At 45.3% G+C, this 14,456-nt stretch overlaps 1 protein-coding gene across 6 annotated transcripts in view; it reads left to right on the forward strand.

Annotated features, from left to right (window-relative positions):
- The window catches only part of Ldlrad4 (low density lipoprotein receptor class A domain containing 4), a 341,846-nt gene that overhangs the window by 155,145 nt on the left and 172,245 nt on the right, over nucleotides 1-14,456 (forward strand). For 5 of the 6 annotated variants that reach the window (XM_051163513.1, XM_051163515.1, XM_051163516.1 and 2 more), the window contains one exon: nucleotides 2,961-3,101. The exons of the other annotated variant lie outside the window; for it this stretch is intronic. In XM_051163513.1, the coding sequence (XP_051019470.1) occupies nucleotides 2,961-3,101 (141 nt within the window). The remainder of the gene's footprint in view (nucleotides 1-2,960; nucleotides 3,102-14,456) is intronic. 6 annotated transcript variants of the gene reach the window in all.

The raw sequence follows: 14,456 nt of genomic DNA on the forward strand, positions 1-14,456 counted from the left end.
TAGTTAGTAATAAGGTGGAAGGCTTAAAGAAGACATACAGTGTTGGCCTCTGGCCTCCAGACGTACAGGCACATGTATATGCACAGTGGCACACATAAGTGGGAATGTTCATACACACACACACACACACACACACACACACACACCAAATAAATATAACAAACATGTGATCTGATTCTTCCAGCTCTTTCAAGGCTACACAGTTTCTTCCTTACATCCTTTGTTGGGCTAGTCAGTCTGTAACAGGTACTCGGTGAGTAACAGATTTGTTCAATAACTGAATAATCTAATCTGGGCCTCACAAGAAGCCCTTATGTGAGTCATCCTGTTTGTTAGGCTGCTGGTAGAAGGAGCTTCAGAAAGAGTACCAGGTCTCCCACCAATACTATCACAGCCTCCTGATCCCCATGAACTCCAGTCTGCCTCTCCATCAGGCTGTCTCTGCCTCAACATCTGCTTTCTGAATGCTTGGGACTCGCCTATGATAGGCATGCCCATCCACATCAACCGTCAAAACAGCTTGCTTTCCCAAGCAGGCCTTAGGGTGCCCTGGAAGAGCTTGTGCTATGATTTGCTTAGCAAGTCCTTCCTTATTAGGTAATGGTATCAACCCATTAAGTTTCAAAAATCACATAATCCCAAACTTCTCAGTGGCAAGTCTTTAGTCCAATCACATGACCACTTGAATCAAAACAAATAGAATAGGTATCTGAACTTATTAGCTCTTCATGTGTTGTAGGAAAATACTTTTAAAATATACTGTAAAGCAATTGAACTTGTTTGTTTGTTTATGAGGCAAGTTCTAATTATGTAGCTAAGACTAGCTTCGGACTCACAATCCTTCTGCCTCACTCTCCCAAGTGCTTAAAGTGTAGGTGTACACCACCGTGTCTGGCCCTGTCTAGATTGTCAACTCTATGTTTCCAACTCTCTGTCTACAAAACATGCACAAAACATTGAGTACTGGTTATAGGAATGAATGAATCAACCTCCCGTGGTCATATTCTCTTGCTCTTTAAGGGTGCATATGAACTGGAAGATGGTTGCCTAGCTCTAGAGCCTCTTAAACAATAACCATGGCAGAGTCTTCAGTTAAAGGCTGGCCATTTTGGTAACGCTGAGAGTACTTGTTTTTGGCTAATGTTCTTTTCATGCTTGGCAGTCGTCTGAAGTCCAATATTTCTTTTGGAAAGGAAGATAAATTCTTTCCTTGACATTCCTTTTTTTTTCCCCATTAAGTAAAAAACTGTCACTTCATAAATGAGATTTCAAACATCTGGATTTTATTCTTCCCACTGTATGGGATGATAGAATTCAGCTCCAGCTGCCTCTGTACTGTGCAACCTGATCGTATTCAGCACGGTTTCTAACTTAGGTGGTGCAGCGAGCTCAGAGCTTGTGGAGTGCACTTGGACCCTGTTCTCCTCCTATTTTACATATAGTTGGGGTCTGGATGCCTTTCCCCTTATATCCACTCAGATTGTGAACAAATGGAAAACTCACAGTGCCCCTCTCATAAAGGCTCACACACACACACACACACACACACACACACACACACACACACACAAATCTTGGACTTGACTTGTACTCTTTTGTGACAGGTAATAGTTTCTCTCAGATCACAGTTGTCCTCTTAGATGGTCTGAACCAAGGCAAATCTACTCGTGGTTAGCAGAGCTGGGAAGACGTCGGTGGGCTGTGCGTAGTTTCTTAGCTGGGATTTTATTTTAATGGGGACTTGGGGTTGAAATGACTTGACACTTGGCTCTAGGTCTACTGTTCGTATTTGAGACAGGAGCAGGACCTTGGCAGCTGCGGTTGGCTGTGATGGCTACTGTCACTGGGGATCTGTGCCTCTTCCTGAAGTCCCTCCTATTAGCCACCTACCCTGTGTGCCTCTTCCTGAAGCCCCTCCTATTAGCCACCTACCCTGTGTGCCTCTTCCTGAAGTCCCTCCTATTAGCCACCTACCCTGTGTGCCTCTTCCTGAAGTCCCTCCTATTAGCCACCTACCCTGTGTGCCTCTTCCTGAAGCCCCTCCTATTAGCCACCTACCCTGTGTGCCTCTTCTTTACACAGCTGATTATACTTTGTTGTATAATATCTCACCTTTAATTTCTTAAAACTGTTTAAGTTGGGAGTTTTATTTTAAAGTCCCGTTTCAGTGAATTCCCCTTTCTAATACAGATTTGTACAGTGAAGTTTCCTGTGTTCAGTGTAACTGGCATGGATTTGGATGTTGGCTCTAGACTAGTTATAATCTGTTACCTGGTCCTTCACATCCATGGTAGCAGAGCACTGTGCTTTCTCCTGTCATATAAAATAGTGTATCTTATAATATATATGCTGTTATTAAAACTTTTTAGAGGCTGGAGAGTTGGCTCAGAGGTTAAGAGCACTGACTGCTTTTCCGGAGGTCCTGAGTTCAGTTCCCAGCAACCACATGGTGTCTCACAACCATCTATAATGAGATCTGGTGCCCTCTTCTGGCCAGCAGACATACATACAAGGCAGAATGCTGTATACATATAAATAAATCTTTAAAAAAGCCAAAAAAAAACCTTTTTAGTAGGCACGAGACTAATGAACGCTAGAATGGATTGAGTATTTTGTCACAAAAAAGTGAAAATTTTGAGCTGCCTTGAGTTGGGTTGGATGAGCCTCTGTTGTTGGAAAGTGGGGCGCGGAAAGCTGTCGAGGTTGTTTTGAAGCCCAGTAACTCTTACAGGGCAAGCAATGGAAGGAAGAGGCAACTGGGTACTCATTTGTGGGTGGTGCTGTGCGTCACAAAGCAGGATCAGCCCTGCTAGATGGCTCTTCTGAGTCCAGTTTCCTGGGACTGCTAGATAGGCTCAGTTCCCGAGTCACCATGGCGCGCACAAGGGAGGTGGGGGTGACAACTTAGGAGCACCGAGCAAGCACTGACAGCCTCATGCTTTATATTGTGCCTTTTTCAGAGTGCAAATTCACCTGCACCAGCGGTAAATGCTTGTATCTCGGTTCGCTGGTCTGTAACCAACAGAATGACTGTGGGGACAACAGTGATGAAGAAAACTGTCCCCTGGTGACTGAGCATCCACCTCCAGGCATCTTCAACTGTAAGTCCCTCTGACTCACCCTTGTGGCGCTGTGTCTGATGGTGTTTTGAAGTGGACGGGAGGTGGAGAGGCCATGTATTCTGGCTAAGGAAAGAGATGTGCATTTTCACCACGGTTTTCCTCTAGGATGGAGGATGGCATGTGTAAAATGGAGTGCGCGTTTCTGTAGGTGGCCGCCGGTGCTGTGGCTTGTAGTGGGTCTTTGTTGTTGATCTGAGAAGCCCCAGTTGACTCTAAGAAATCACACATCTGTGTTCTTCACAAGTATTAGGGAAATAATTTTAATAAATAATAATAATTTTAAATGAGTAAACACATGCCCATAATTATCCATGAAAATAGAAATATTTATCTGAGACTTTTAAAGGGACTGGTCATATGTTTCCCTATTAAATACCAAATGGAAATACAACATGTGTCAGGTCTTTACAAGTATGACTCCCCAGAACTGAAGCTTAGAACACTGTCTTGAACTTGAAAAAGTGTGACCGGAAATCTGAAATTCGTTGGTTTTGGATCTCATGATTATCAGGACAAGGAAAGAGGAAAGGTGTAGTTTGAAACACTGCTGAATTCTTGTTATTTTCTGTGAGCTGATTGAAGTGGTTTGAGGGTAAGCATTTCATTGCAGCAGCCTACCTAGGGAGAATGCTTACCATGCTGTTCCTGCTGTGTTTGGATAAGTGCTTCCCCAAGACCCAGGTCTGACATCAGAGGCGTGGTCGCCAGCCCATGGTACTACTGCGAAGTGGTAAACCTTCCAGACTGGGCGTCCCCGTAAGGGTATTCTGCCTTTCTTAAGTAGATGTTGGGACCCTGGCTCCTCCCTCCTCTTTTTTCTTGCCTTCTTTATTGCTATTGTTTTGAGACAGATTTCTGCTATGTAGCCCAGGCTGGCCTCAAACCCACAGCAGTCTTCCTGCTCCAGGATCCTAGGTCTCTAGATGACAAATATGGGCTAGCATGCCACTTCTCTTGGCTTTCTTGCGGCCATGATGTGAGCACGTTTGCTCCACAGTTTGCTTTCCAATATGATGTCCGCCCCAAAGGCAATGGAGCCGGTTGCCCACAGATTTAAACCTCTGAAAACTGATCTGAAACAAAGCTTTCTGTCTTTCAGGTTGATTGCTCTAAAATGTTGCTATGGTGATAGGAAGCTGAGAGATGCAGTCCTCTTCATGGGGACCCTCTTACTGCGACTGGTAATTTCAGGATATATTCTGCCTCTCTTCGTACCTGTACTGATACCATTTTTGAGGCATTATGTTCGGCAAAAATTAACTTTGGGGAGCTGGGGAGCTGGCTCTTGTAGATGAGCTGGGTTAAATTCCCAGCACCTAAATGACAGATTACAATCATCTTTAATTCCAGTTTCAAGGGTTCTGATGTCTCCAAGTCTTCTGACTTCCACGGACACCAGGCATGTACATAGTGTACAGACAGACAAACAGCAGTCATGCACATAAAATAAATCTTTTATAAATTAAAATGTTGTGTGGAAATAAGACTGCAAAAATGTGATTACTGTGAATTTGGAGAAGGTTTAAGGAAACTAAAACCATAAACATTTTTCTCCATCCCTATTATTATACTACCTTAGGGGAAAACTATGCATAGCCCTAAAATAAAAATAGATATGCTCTGATGAGTTTTAAGCCTGCTGTTTGTGCTTGGCAAATTCAGGCGTCTCGGTGTTTGTTTTCCCAAGATGTTTTTGTTTGCTTGCTTTATCATTTCGAACTTTGTTTATTTCAATTTTAAAACATAATGTTCATTTGTTGTTTATATGTGTGATTGGTCCCACATATCCATACAGACACATGCAGAAGGCCTGAGATCTTCTTCAGTTGCTTCTCCAACTCATTAAATAAAAAAACCACACACACAGAGTCTTTTCCTGAACCTCAAGCTTGCCATGTTGGCTGTATTGACTGGCCAGGCAGCCCCCGAGTTCTGTTTATTTCCACCCCTGACCACAGGGGTGGGTTACAGATGTGAACGGTCACATCTGGCTCTTCTATGCATCCTGGGAATCCCACATCAGGTCTTCATGCTTGTGCAGTAAGCCCTTGACCCACTGAAGCCACGTCCCCGGTGGCTGAATGTCTTTCTATTGACTGTTTTTCAAGTTCTGTCTTTATATGCTGAGAAGATGCTTCTCAAAGGTTAGGCCTGGCTCTGCCCTTCCCTTTGCATGGCCTCCTGCTTTCCTTAGGTTGTGTCTGTACAGTAGTATTTGTATAACGCAGCTGGCTGGCTGGAGGTGTTCTGCCCGTGGTCTCCTGCTTTCTGCTTGTCGGTACTCTGATACCTTTGTCAGCTAGCGAAGGGAAAAATACATGGGGAGGAGGGTGGTAGAGGGAAAGGGGGCTGGAAACTGGGTGGGGACTATCTCCCAGAAGGCCGAGAGCACCGAGGACCCCTCGTCTCTACCTTCTCTATGAACATAGAAAAATATTTTTGAGCCCCATATCTAAACCATAAAATGTGTTTTTTTTTCTCCCTTCTTTCTTTTTCTTTGCTATATTGGGAATTGAACCTAGGACCTTAGGTATTCCAGGCAAGTACTCCACCACTGAGCTACAGACCCAGGCCTCTTTCATTTGGAGACACAGTCTTGTTACTGAATGTCCTGCGCAGGCCCTTTAACTCTGTAGTTCAGCCTCAGCTTCCCAAGTAGCTGGACTTACAGGCCTGCATCACCAGGCCTGGTTAAATGTGCTTTGAATATGTGTACTTGTTTCAATCTAGACTCCTGGAGTGGAGTCCCAGTAATATACTTTTCCTAGCGGTCAGCAGGTGGTTTTTTACCTGTGCCCCAGAGCTGTCATCTGCATTGAACAGATATTGTATGCACTATGGGGAAATGGCCAGTCCAAGTAAGTAATTTCGAACCTTCCAAGGCTCAGGCATTTGGTACATAGTAATTTATTCCAAACTAGACTGATGGATTAGGATCCTGGTCCTAGGACCTCCTTAGCAGTTAGGCAGGTTGCTTTTGCATAAGGGAGTGACTGAATTCCTATAAGGCTTAGATTTTGATATCTATGAAATGGGCATAATTTCTGCCATGTAAGATTGCACACTAGTTTAATGGAAGACATATAAAGGGTGAGCAGCATGATTGCCTTGTCATCTCCCCTCCCCCTTCCTTCCTCCCTCCTCCTCTCTTTCCTCAGATATCACTTGAGCATCCCTTGGGGAGCTTGATGCTGCCTTCCCGAAGCACCAGAGTAGGCTGGCGTTTGTCTCGTAAGGAATACTCACCATGACCTTGTTGCTGGTCGGTTCTTTATGATTGAGGCTTTCTGGAGAGGCTGTAGCTCTCTGAGAGGCTAATCTAATACAGAATGACTATGCGCACTTCTGCCTCCTATCTCACCCAAAGAGAACATCAAGCCAACAGGAACTGACTCCTACTGCCATCTGTGCACTCCATCTCAGAGGCTCTGTCTGTGAGCTTTCAAGGGGGTGGTGCATACCTTGTATTGGGTCATCTATGGCGCATATCTCTAGCAGATGGACGGCGTGCCTTTTGAAGAGTGCTGACTCCATAAATAAGTTTCACCCCCCTACCCATCTTGAATAAATTAAAGTATTGCAGGAATTCTTGTCTATGAAATGCTGTGTGCACGCGCATGCGCACGCGCACGCACACACACACACACACACACACACACACACACACACACACACACACACACACACCAAACACCAAGCTTAGGAGCATTTATTCTATGATTCTATTTACAAACAAAGTGTCTTATTTGACCTGATCTGGTCCCTTAAATAAAATGTCGAATATTCTTACATCTGATACAGTGAAACAAAATGTGGCCTTCTGGATGTCCAGATGCACCACATTAATTTTTGCCTCTGCCCTTGGCTTCCGGTATACACCAGCATTTGCATGTCTCAGATATCTCTGTTTCTCATTGGGTAATGTATGGCATGAGTAAAGGTTAGAAATAAAAATCCCACTGTTGCTCATAGTCAGCCATATATATGAACAGTCTTTACACCACTTCTAAGTAGCTTTTTCCTTCAGAAAATGTTTGGGAACCTTAATTTAGATGTATCTGGTTTCACCTGCCCCTCTCTCTACTCAGCTAACTGTGGCCAGATATTCGTTGACCGAGGCTGGTTTATTTTGCTGTGAAACCATAGAGTTTTGCACAGATGTGGAAGGCTAGACCAGCATTGACTATTTCAAGGGAGAATTTCCAAATGCGTCTCTCAGTGGAAGAAGCGAATATGCTGACAGACTGAACTCCTGGCTTTTCTCATGTCTTTACTTTGGCTTATTCTATCAACATATTGTTGTACTCCTGAGCACCGAATACACAGATGAGTTTAGTTGGTACGTGCCTGCACTGGCCATTAAAGCAGAATGAGGAAACAGACCCTGCTGCTATGATGCTGAGAGCGAGAAGGAAACACAGAAAGATAACTACGAATGAGCATCGGAAGCAATGGGTGATTGCTCCCAGCAGTGTGTGGTTTAGAAGCGAAGACAGCATCGGTCTGCTTGCACTAGTAATTGCGGCTTTGGGAAGGAGGCATCCCGAATGTTTAGGGAAGGAGACAATTGGGGCTTCAGCCATTGGGGACATGGAGTAGCAGTGAGGACAGTGCCATCCTGGACAGGATCTGGGTAGCCTGACCCAGCAAGGTGGGCCTACTGGGGCTAGGGGCAGGGTGAGACAGAGTTGCAAATTGGGCTGGGGCCAGAGAGGAGCCAGCAAGTGGATGCCCAGTCTTCTGCACATGTTCTGCTGTGCCTCAGAGCCTGAAACCAGCTGCCATCCATGTATTCACGTTCTCCTCAGCAAACCAGCCACGTGCCAGCTTGGTGCTCCTACCCGGCTGGGAGGTTCGTGGTGCGTTGTATTGTCACACCAGCTCATCGAGGCAGAGTTGAGCTCCTGTGGCTTCCTCGATGCTATAGTCTATACAGCTTGGACAGGACTGCGCACACTCAGTCTTAAGCAGTCCCTACTCGTGGGGGGGGGGGGGGATCTGTGACACTGACCTTCAGTGGGAGCCCAGAGTTGAAGAGTGCCAGCTGTCAACAGGAAGGACTTCTGGCGTTCAGCTTCAGTGGCATTTCCAATTAGCCAGAAGGAGCTGCTGCAGAGAGAGTCAGGGAGCAGCAGCTCCTGTCTTCACCAGAGGCGGAAGCTGCTGCTTTCCCTATAGGCGGCCTCATAAAACTGACTCTCCCAATCAACCGGAAGTCAAACTGAAGTTCCCAACTAAACCAGAATTTTAACTTCAAAACTCTTCCCTGAAAGAACCGTCAACTCCCAGACCAGTTGGAGTAATAATAAAACAAGATGTAATCTGAGCCAACTGCCTTCCTTCCCCAAACCAGCTTTCTCACCTTCCCTAGTGTCCTCCCAGAGACACCCTAGTGTCTTTAGGTATCAAGCAGATACCATTGTACCTTAAGCTTTCAGGTATCTTCGTTCATAAGAACATAGGATCCTATAGAAAACTAACCCATGACCAGGGCTTACAGCTGCTAGACCTCTATTTTCCCCACCCCCATCCCCCCAACCCCCAATAATTATTGCAATAAGCATTGAAACTAGTTCTCCATGCCTTCAAATGTCCTAATAGAGTGTGCACCTAGTTATCCAGTTGTCTTACCTGTATCTGGCTTCTTGTTGGTTTTGTTAGCATTGTGAGGTCATGGGTTTTATAGGCAGCCTACAGACGGCCTTTTCATACCGTGCTTGCTGATCCTTGCGCCCTGTCTGCTCCCCATCCCCTTGCCTGCCTCCCTTCCTGAGGTTCTCTTCCTTTTCCTGGCGCCCCACCCCCACCATTTACTTTCAAATTCTGTCTTTCAGTTTGCTCTGTGTACAGTTTGTTTGAATTAAGATCCAAAGCCAAAAGTGTGGTGGTGGCAGTGGTGGGTAGGGGTGGGGCTGGAGGGGGAGGTCTGAACTTCCTTGCTCGTTAGATTCCCTTCCAAACCCCTTTCCTTCTCTGCTTCCCCTCTCCAGTTGTGACTTTTCATGGTCTGCATTGTTTCCACAGGCTTCCCGAGCTCGGTTTTTCTGTTTCTCCACGGTATCAGTGAATCCACTCATCTGTTCCTTGCCATTGGAGTTTTTTTTCCCCATAGGTCTGTTGAGCGATCTGGAGAGATTCAGTTGTGTGAACATTGTTAAGCATATGTAAAACTGCTTCCTAGGGGTCAGTTGTCTCTCATCAGCAGCCTTGTTGTGTCTGGCTATCTTTAATGTGTTGTTACTGGCTGCGAAACAGCCGTAAACTAATTCTGTACTTTCCTGTTAACCATCCAGAAAGAGAAGCTCCTATCAACAATATAATCAATCACTCTGGGGCATACGTCGCACAGGATGAATTGACTCAAATGTGAGCAGTTTCTTTGTTGCTTCTCAGTTATAACCAACGGCATTTCTGTTGTCATAGACTGAACTTGTTAAGACAGTTGGATGCACACATTCGCCTTCCGTAGCAGCCCTTTCTACTCTGCCTTAGGAGCACGCTCCCAGATCTCCTTGCATTCCCATCCCGTCTCCCAAGACCTGCCACACAACTTCACCTTTAGGGTATTTGTGTTTTCTTCTGAGCTCACTGCCTCCTGCTGGGCCTAGCAGACCCTGCACTCAACTGTCCAGATCCTCCCCAGAGGCCAATGATTGACCACTGGCTCCTCATTGTGGGTGAGCCCTGTCTCTCTGTCCTTCATGGACTTCTAGCACCATGGTGGGTCTATCCAGTTTCCCAGTCAGACCCAGCTGCCCCTTTCAGTTTTCATTGCTCATCTCAAGTCTCCCAGCTGCCACTCATTCCCTAGATGGCTTACCCTGTGGGCCACAGCCCTCTCATTGCTGCTTCCGCTGGGACCGCCTGCTCACTGCCAAATCCAGTAGACAGTTTTTCCTATTTCTTACTTGAGCAGCCTTCTTTCCACAGCCGATAGAGTTGTTCAGTGCCCTTTTAAGGTTCTCTGTTCCCTGGGATGACAGGCTCTGTTTTCCAGCTGTCAATTTTGACTGTTCCATACTTTAACTTAGACTAGGTTTCTCCAGACGGTGTGGGCTTGTGGCCATTCCCTTGTCTTTATCTACAGCCAACACTGATATTTGCAACTGCTTGTAAGGCCTCTTACAAGACTCTCAAACTCTGCATCTTGTCCTCTGGTCATTTCTTCCTCACGCCCGGACCAGCCCTTGTGTTTCAGTTGTTTGACTTAGTGCATTGTCTACCAATTAGTCAATTGGACCACTCTTTTCTGGCCCTACCCCATAACCAGAAATATGTTGTCTTACTTGGAGGCCCATGGAACTTTGTGCCTTCTTAAGGTAGCATCTGTAAATACATGTATAGGTTTAATTCTCAAAGGATATTAAGGCCTTAGAAGGCAGGAGCTATGCTTACTGCTTTGTTTGATTGACTTTACATTGACTGTACATATTAGACACTTGGAAAGTTTCTTTCCTCTGCTACTACCCAATATACCATTGGATGCCTTCTGAGTACCAAGCTTATAAGGTTTCTGCTGGAGCTCCAGTATCAGCTAGCATAATCCATGGCATTTGTGGTGTGTAGAGGGCGTGGTCCTGAAAATATTTGCTGAACCACTGGATGGATTATTTTAGAATATTCAGATCTGATCAGAGGAGGAAAAGGCTGTTGTTTGCATGGCTTGGTATACAGCTAGTGGAACTAGGGGTTGAAAATATTCATACTATCTTGGAATACTACATAAGAAAACAAAGCAGGGTGATATTAAGTCTAGCCTTGCCAAGTTATCTGTCCTCAGATGTGTTTTCGGTTACCATAGATACCAAACTAACCAAAATATAAGCCTGCTGTTGTGCAAGTATTTTTTTCTAGGACACAGAATATGGTGGGATTTGTGCTTTATAATGGGAGAAGACACTTCAACCAGGCAACCCTTGAGGGACAAATCTTTGTTTTTTAATATGTTAATGCTTAAAATAAACAGGACTGTTTCATGACTAGAAAAAATGTGAAATGGATCTCACTTGGTCATAAAGAGGTATATGTTTGTGTGTGTGTGTGTGTGTGTGTGTGTGTGTGTGTCCATATATGGTATGTACATAATATCTACATGTTAAATCTCTATGGAGTATGTATAGATACAACTGAGTCCATGGTGTGTGAATGTGGGAGTCTGTGCATGAGTGGATGAATGTGCAAGAGTGTCTGTGTAAAATGTGCATATATGTGTGTGAGTGTGTAGCTTCAGTTTCCTGATGGTCATATAAAGCAGATCTCCTCTTCTGCCAGTGCATGTCTTACACCATAGGTTTCTTGGTACTACTTAAAGAAAATCCTTTGCTGTAGGCATGGTGTAATAGTCATTTTACACAATGACTTAAGACCTAGGATGTATATTAACATAGAATAGATAACTGTACGTATGTATGTATATTAACACTATCCTAGAAGGCGTTCATAGGAACGCTATGCTTGGAGAGATTAGATAATTGCGTCGGTCCCATAACTAGAACCTGTGCTGCGGCTGGGAGATTGAACTCAGCTGTGTTTTCATATTTGTCTGTGTTTTCCCCCCCTCTTGATGGTATTTTAAAAAAAACTAAGATAGGGATTTACTAATTAGTTCTTAAAAGATTTGTGGGATTTATGGGGCAGAGATCAAGCAGTCTACTATCCTGAAGGGCCACAGAACTGAGCACTCCAAGAACAACTATTTATATAATAAGGTTTAATTAATACATGGATTTTTATGATCTTGGCTTCACACTGGAATTTCAAGTAAAAATATGAAATGTTAACCCAGCTGCTCCAGCATGCCCGCAATAATTGGTATACTGACCTGTCCTGGGTTCTGGCCATCCATGTATTGCTGTGATCAGGGTGAGCCAACTCCCTGTCTGTTTTTTAACCTTCCTTATTAGAAGCCAAGCTACAAAGATGAGTTAGCCTGTTGGGCCAACTCTGTTTCAACCATTCCTATCCCCTGAAGCCTACCTCATCGGGCAGGTGCCTTAGGCACTGAACCCCAATGTCTCTCTGGAACTTACTTGAGTGTTTCATCCCTTTTTCATTTTTTTTTTCAGTGTGCTGGTTAGGGAACCGAGCTTTGGAGAGCATGGGGCAGGGTCTCCTGGTCTGCTGTGTTGTATCCAAGTATAATTACTAAGGGGGGTATGAAGTTCCTGTGTACTTAATGCTTAACGGTGGAGTGTCTGGGTCAACGCCGGTAGCAGAAGCTGGTCTGTAAAAGCAGTGGGTAGTCATTGACAGGGACCACTGTCCCCTCTTTCAACTTAAAAGTGAATCTATGGAAAAACAATTACAGACGAGTGTGACAGTGACCTAAGACTGCATTTTAATCGAGGGAAGGACTAGGGTGTGTGGTCTCTGGGCTGACTTAGGGACTACATTGGATCCAGTCGCGGTAGGTTGCCACTGACAACAAACCTCTACCTGGGTGCTTGATGTGGGGGGGTTGAGCACAGGAGGGGTCCAGGCACTGGCCTCTCAGGCCTCCTCTCCGACCCCTCCCCAGCCCCTTTGGTTGGCAGCCTTTGGCTCTCCAAGACAGTTTTCAGATCAATGAAAAAACTTACAGGGTCTTGAGCTAAGTAATCTTGCTTTTTCAAATAGGCAAGGTAAAGGGCACATGGGAGGGAAAGTCTAATGTGGCTGGGCGTCATTGCCTCCCACTGTGACACTAAATTTACTCAGATAAAAACAACCTCTTAGATTTACATTTTGATTCTGTTGCCGCTTTCATGTGTACAGGGCTGTCCTACTTCAGCTGAAATTTATCCACTTCTTTAAATATTTAGTAGTCTAGCGTAGATGTTAATGAAAGTCTGGTGGTGCTATTTTGAGAATTGCAACAATGATAGTAATTTTCAGTGTCAGATTCCTGCTTTGCAAAGGGAACAAGGCGTGGAGGGGGCACGAGGAGGAGGAGGAGGAGGAGGAGGAGGAGGAGGAGGAGGAGGAGGAGGAGGAGGAGGAGAAACGGTTTCAGTTCTAATAGAGTTTGCCATCCGCTGGGCCTTGCCAGACAGATGGGTCATGAATACTGTCTAGACATTCTCTGCCTGAGCAAAGCCCTGGTCTCTAAGGACACACAGTGAGACGCCTGCCGGCTTAAGTAACTGGGGAAAGTCAGGGCAAGCTCTCCTGCAAGCGGATAGAAATCAATGCAGATCCTGCTTCCTCAAGGAGGCCCTGGAGTCTGTGAGAGGTTATGCAGGGAGGGGAGGTGGGGAGGAGAGGTCCCCTGTTACTGATCAATTTTAGTGCAAACTTGACAGTTATTAAGCAGTAGGGACATTGTGAAAGGACGGTTGCGCTACGGTAACATTACCAATTTAAAACGTGCTCTATCACAGAATGCAAGCATGATAGAGTTCAGACCCAGGCCCCAGTGGCCAGAGAACTATGATAGAAAGGGATTGTGGGCCGTCGGCTGGCCTGGGCCGTTATGTGTATTGAAGAGCCTGGTACATTCTGGTGGAAACTGTTGCTCCTGTCTGACTGTTCATTTCCTAGGGTTTAGGTTCTTAGTTTGGAAGGGTTTAGAAATCTGCTTGGCTTGCTTTATGAATGTCTGAGACCCTCCCAGAGCAAGGTCCCTTAAGAGGCAGCTTTATGTTTGTGCAGTTGAAAATAAGGGAAAAAACCTCATAAGCCCTGTGCTTGCCTGTTGCACAGGAATCATTATTTCCTGTGCTAGGAATGACGTTTACATGACGCTGGCAGTGTGTATCTGTCCCGGAGCCTAATGATGTGAAAGTGATGGAAGGAGGTTGGGGTGAAGCTTAGGTGCCACTAACCAGATGGGCTACAACTCAGCGTGCTTGGGATTACCTCACTATTTGATTCGGTGGTTGCTTGAAATGTTCTGGACAATGGTATATAGTTTGCAAGAGGCCATCTTTGTGGGAGCTGATGTGCAGTGCGATCGTGTGATGACTGATGCGATGCAGAGGTAGAAGGTACCAGGGAAGTGGTAGAAGGTACCAATGCAGTGGTAGAGCCCCCAAGTTAGCCCTCGGAGTTGAAAGACTTTAGTCATGTCTCACGGAGACACAGTGTAAGGCTTTCAATAAGGGGAAAAGACAACAGCCCGAATTTGAGCATTTCTCTCCGTGCATTCCTGTTACGTGCCAAGAGCTAATAGCAGAGAGAGGGAAAAGATTATGTTCTCTGCCTTCTCCTTCACAGAAAGCAAAAGGGAATTGACATCTGAAAAATAGTCTTAGTGTGGACAGTTACTGGAGAGGAAATAAAGAAACGGTAAAGTTCCAAGAGCTTGCAGGGCTCAGGAGTGAGCAAGCCTGCCCCAGATCCCAGGTGTCTCTTGTC

The sequence above is a fragment of the Acomys russatus genome, chromosome 20 (genome assembly GCF_903995435.1).
Source record: "Acomys russatus chromosome 20, mAcoRus1.1, whole genome shotgun sequence".
In the NCBI taxonomy this organism is placed as follows: Eukaryota; Metazoa; Chordata; class Mammalia; order Rodentia; family Muridae; genus Acomys; species Acomys russatus.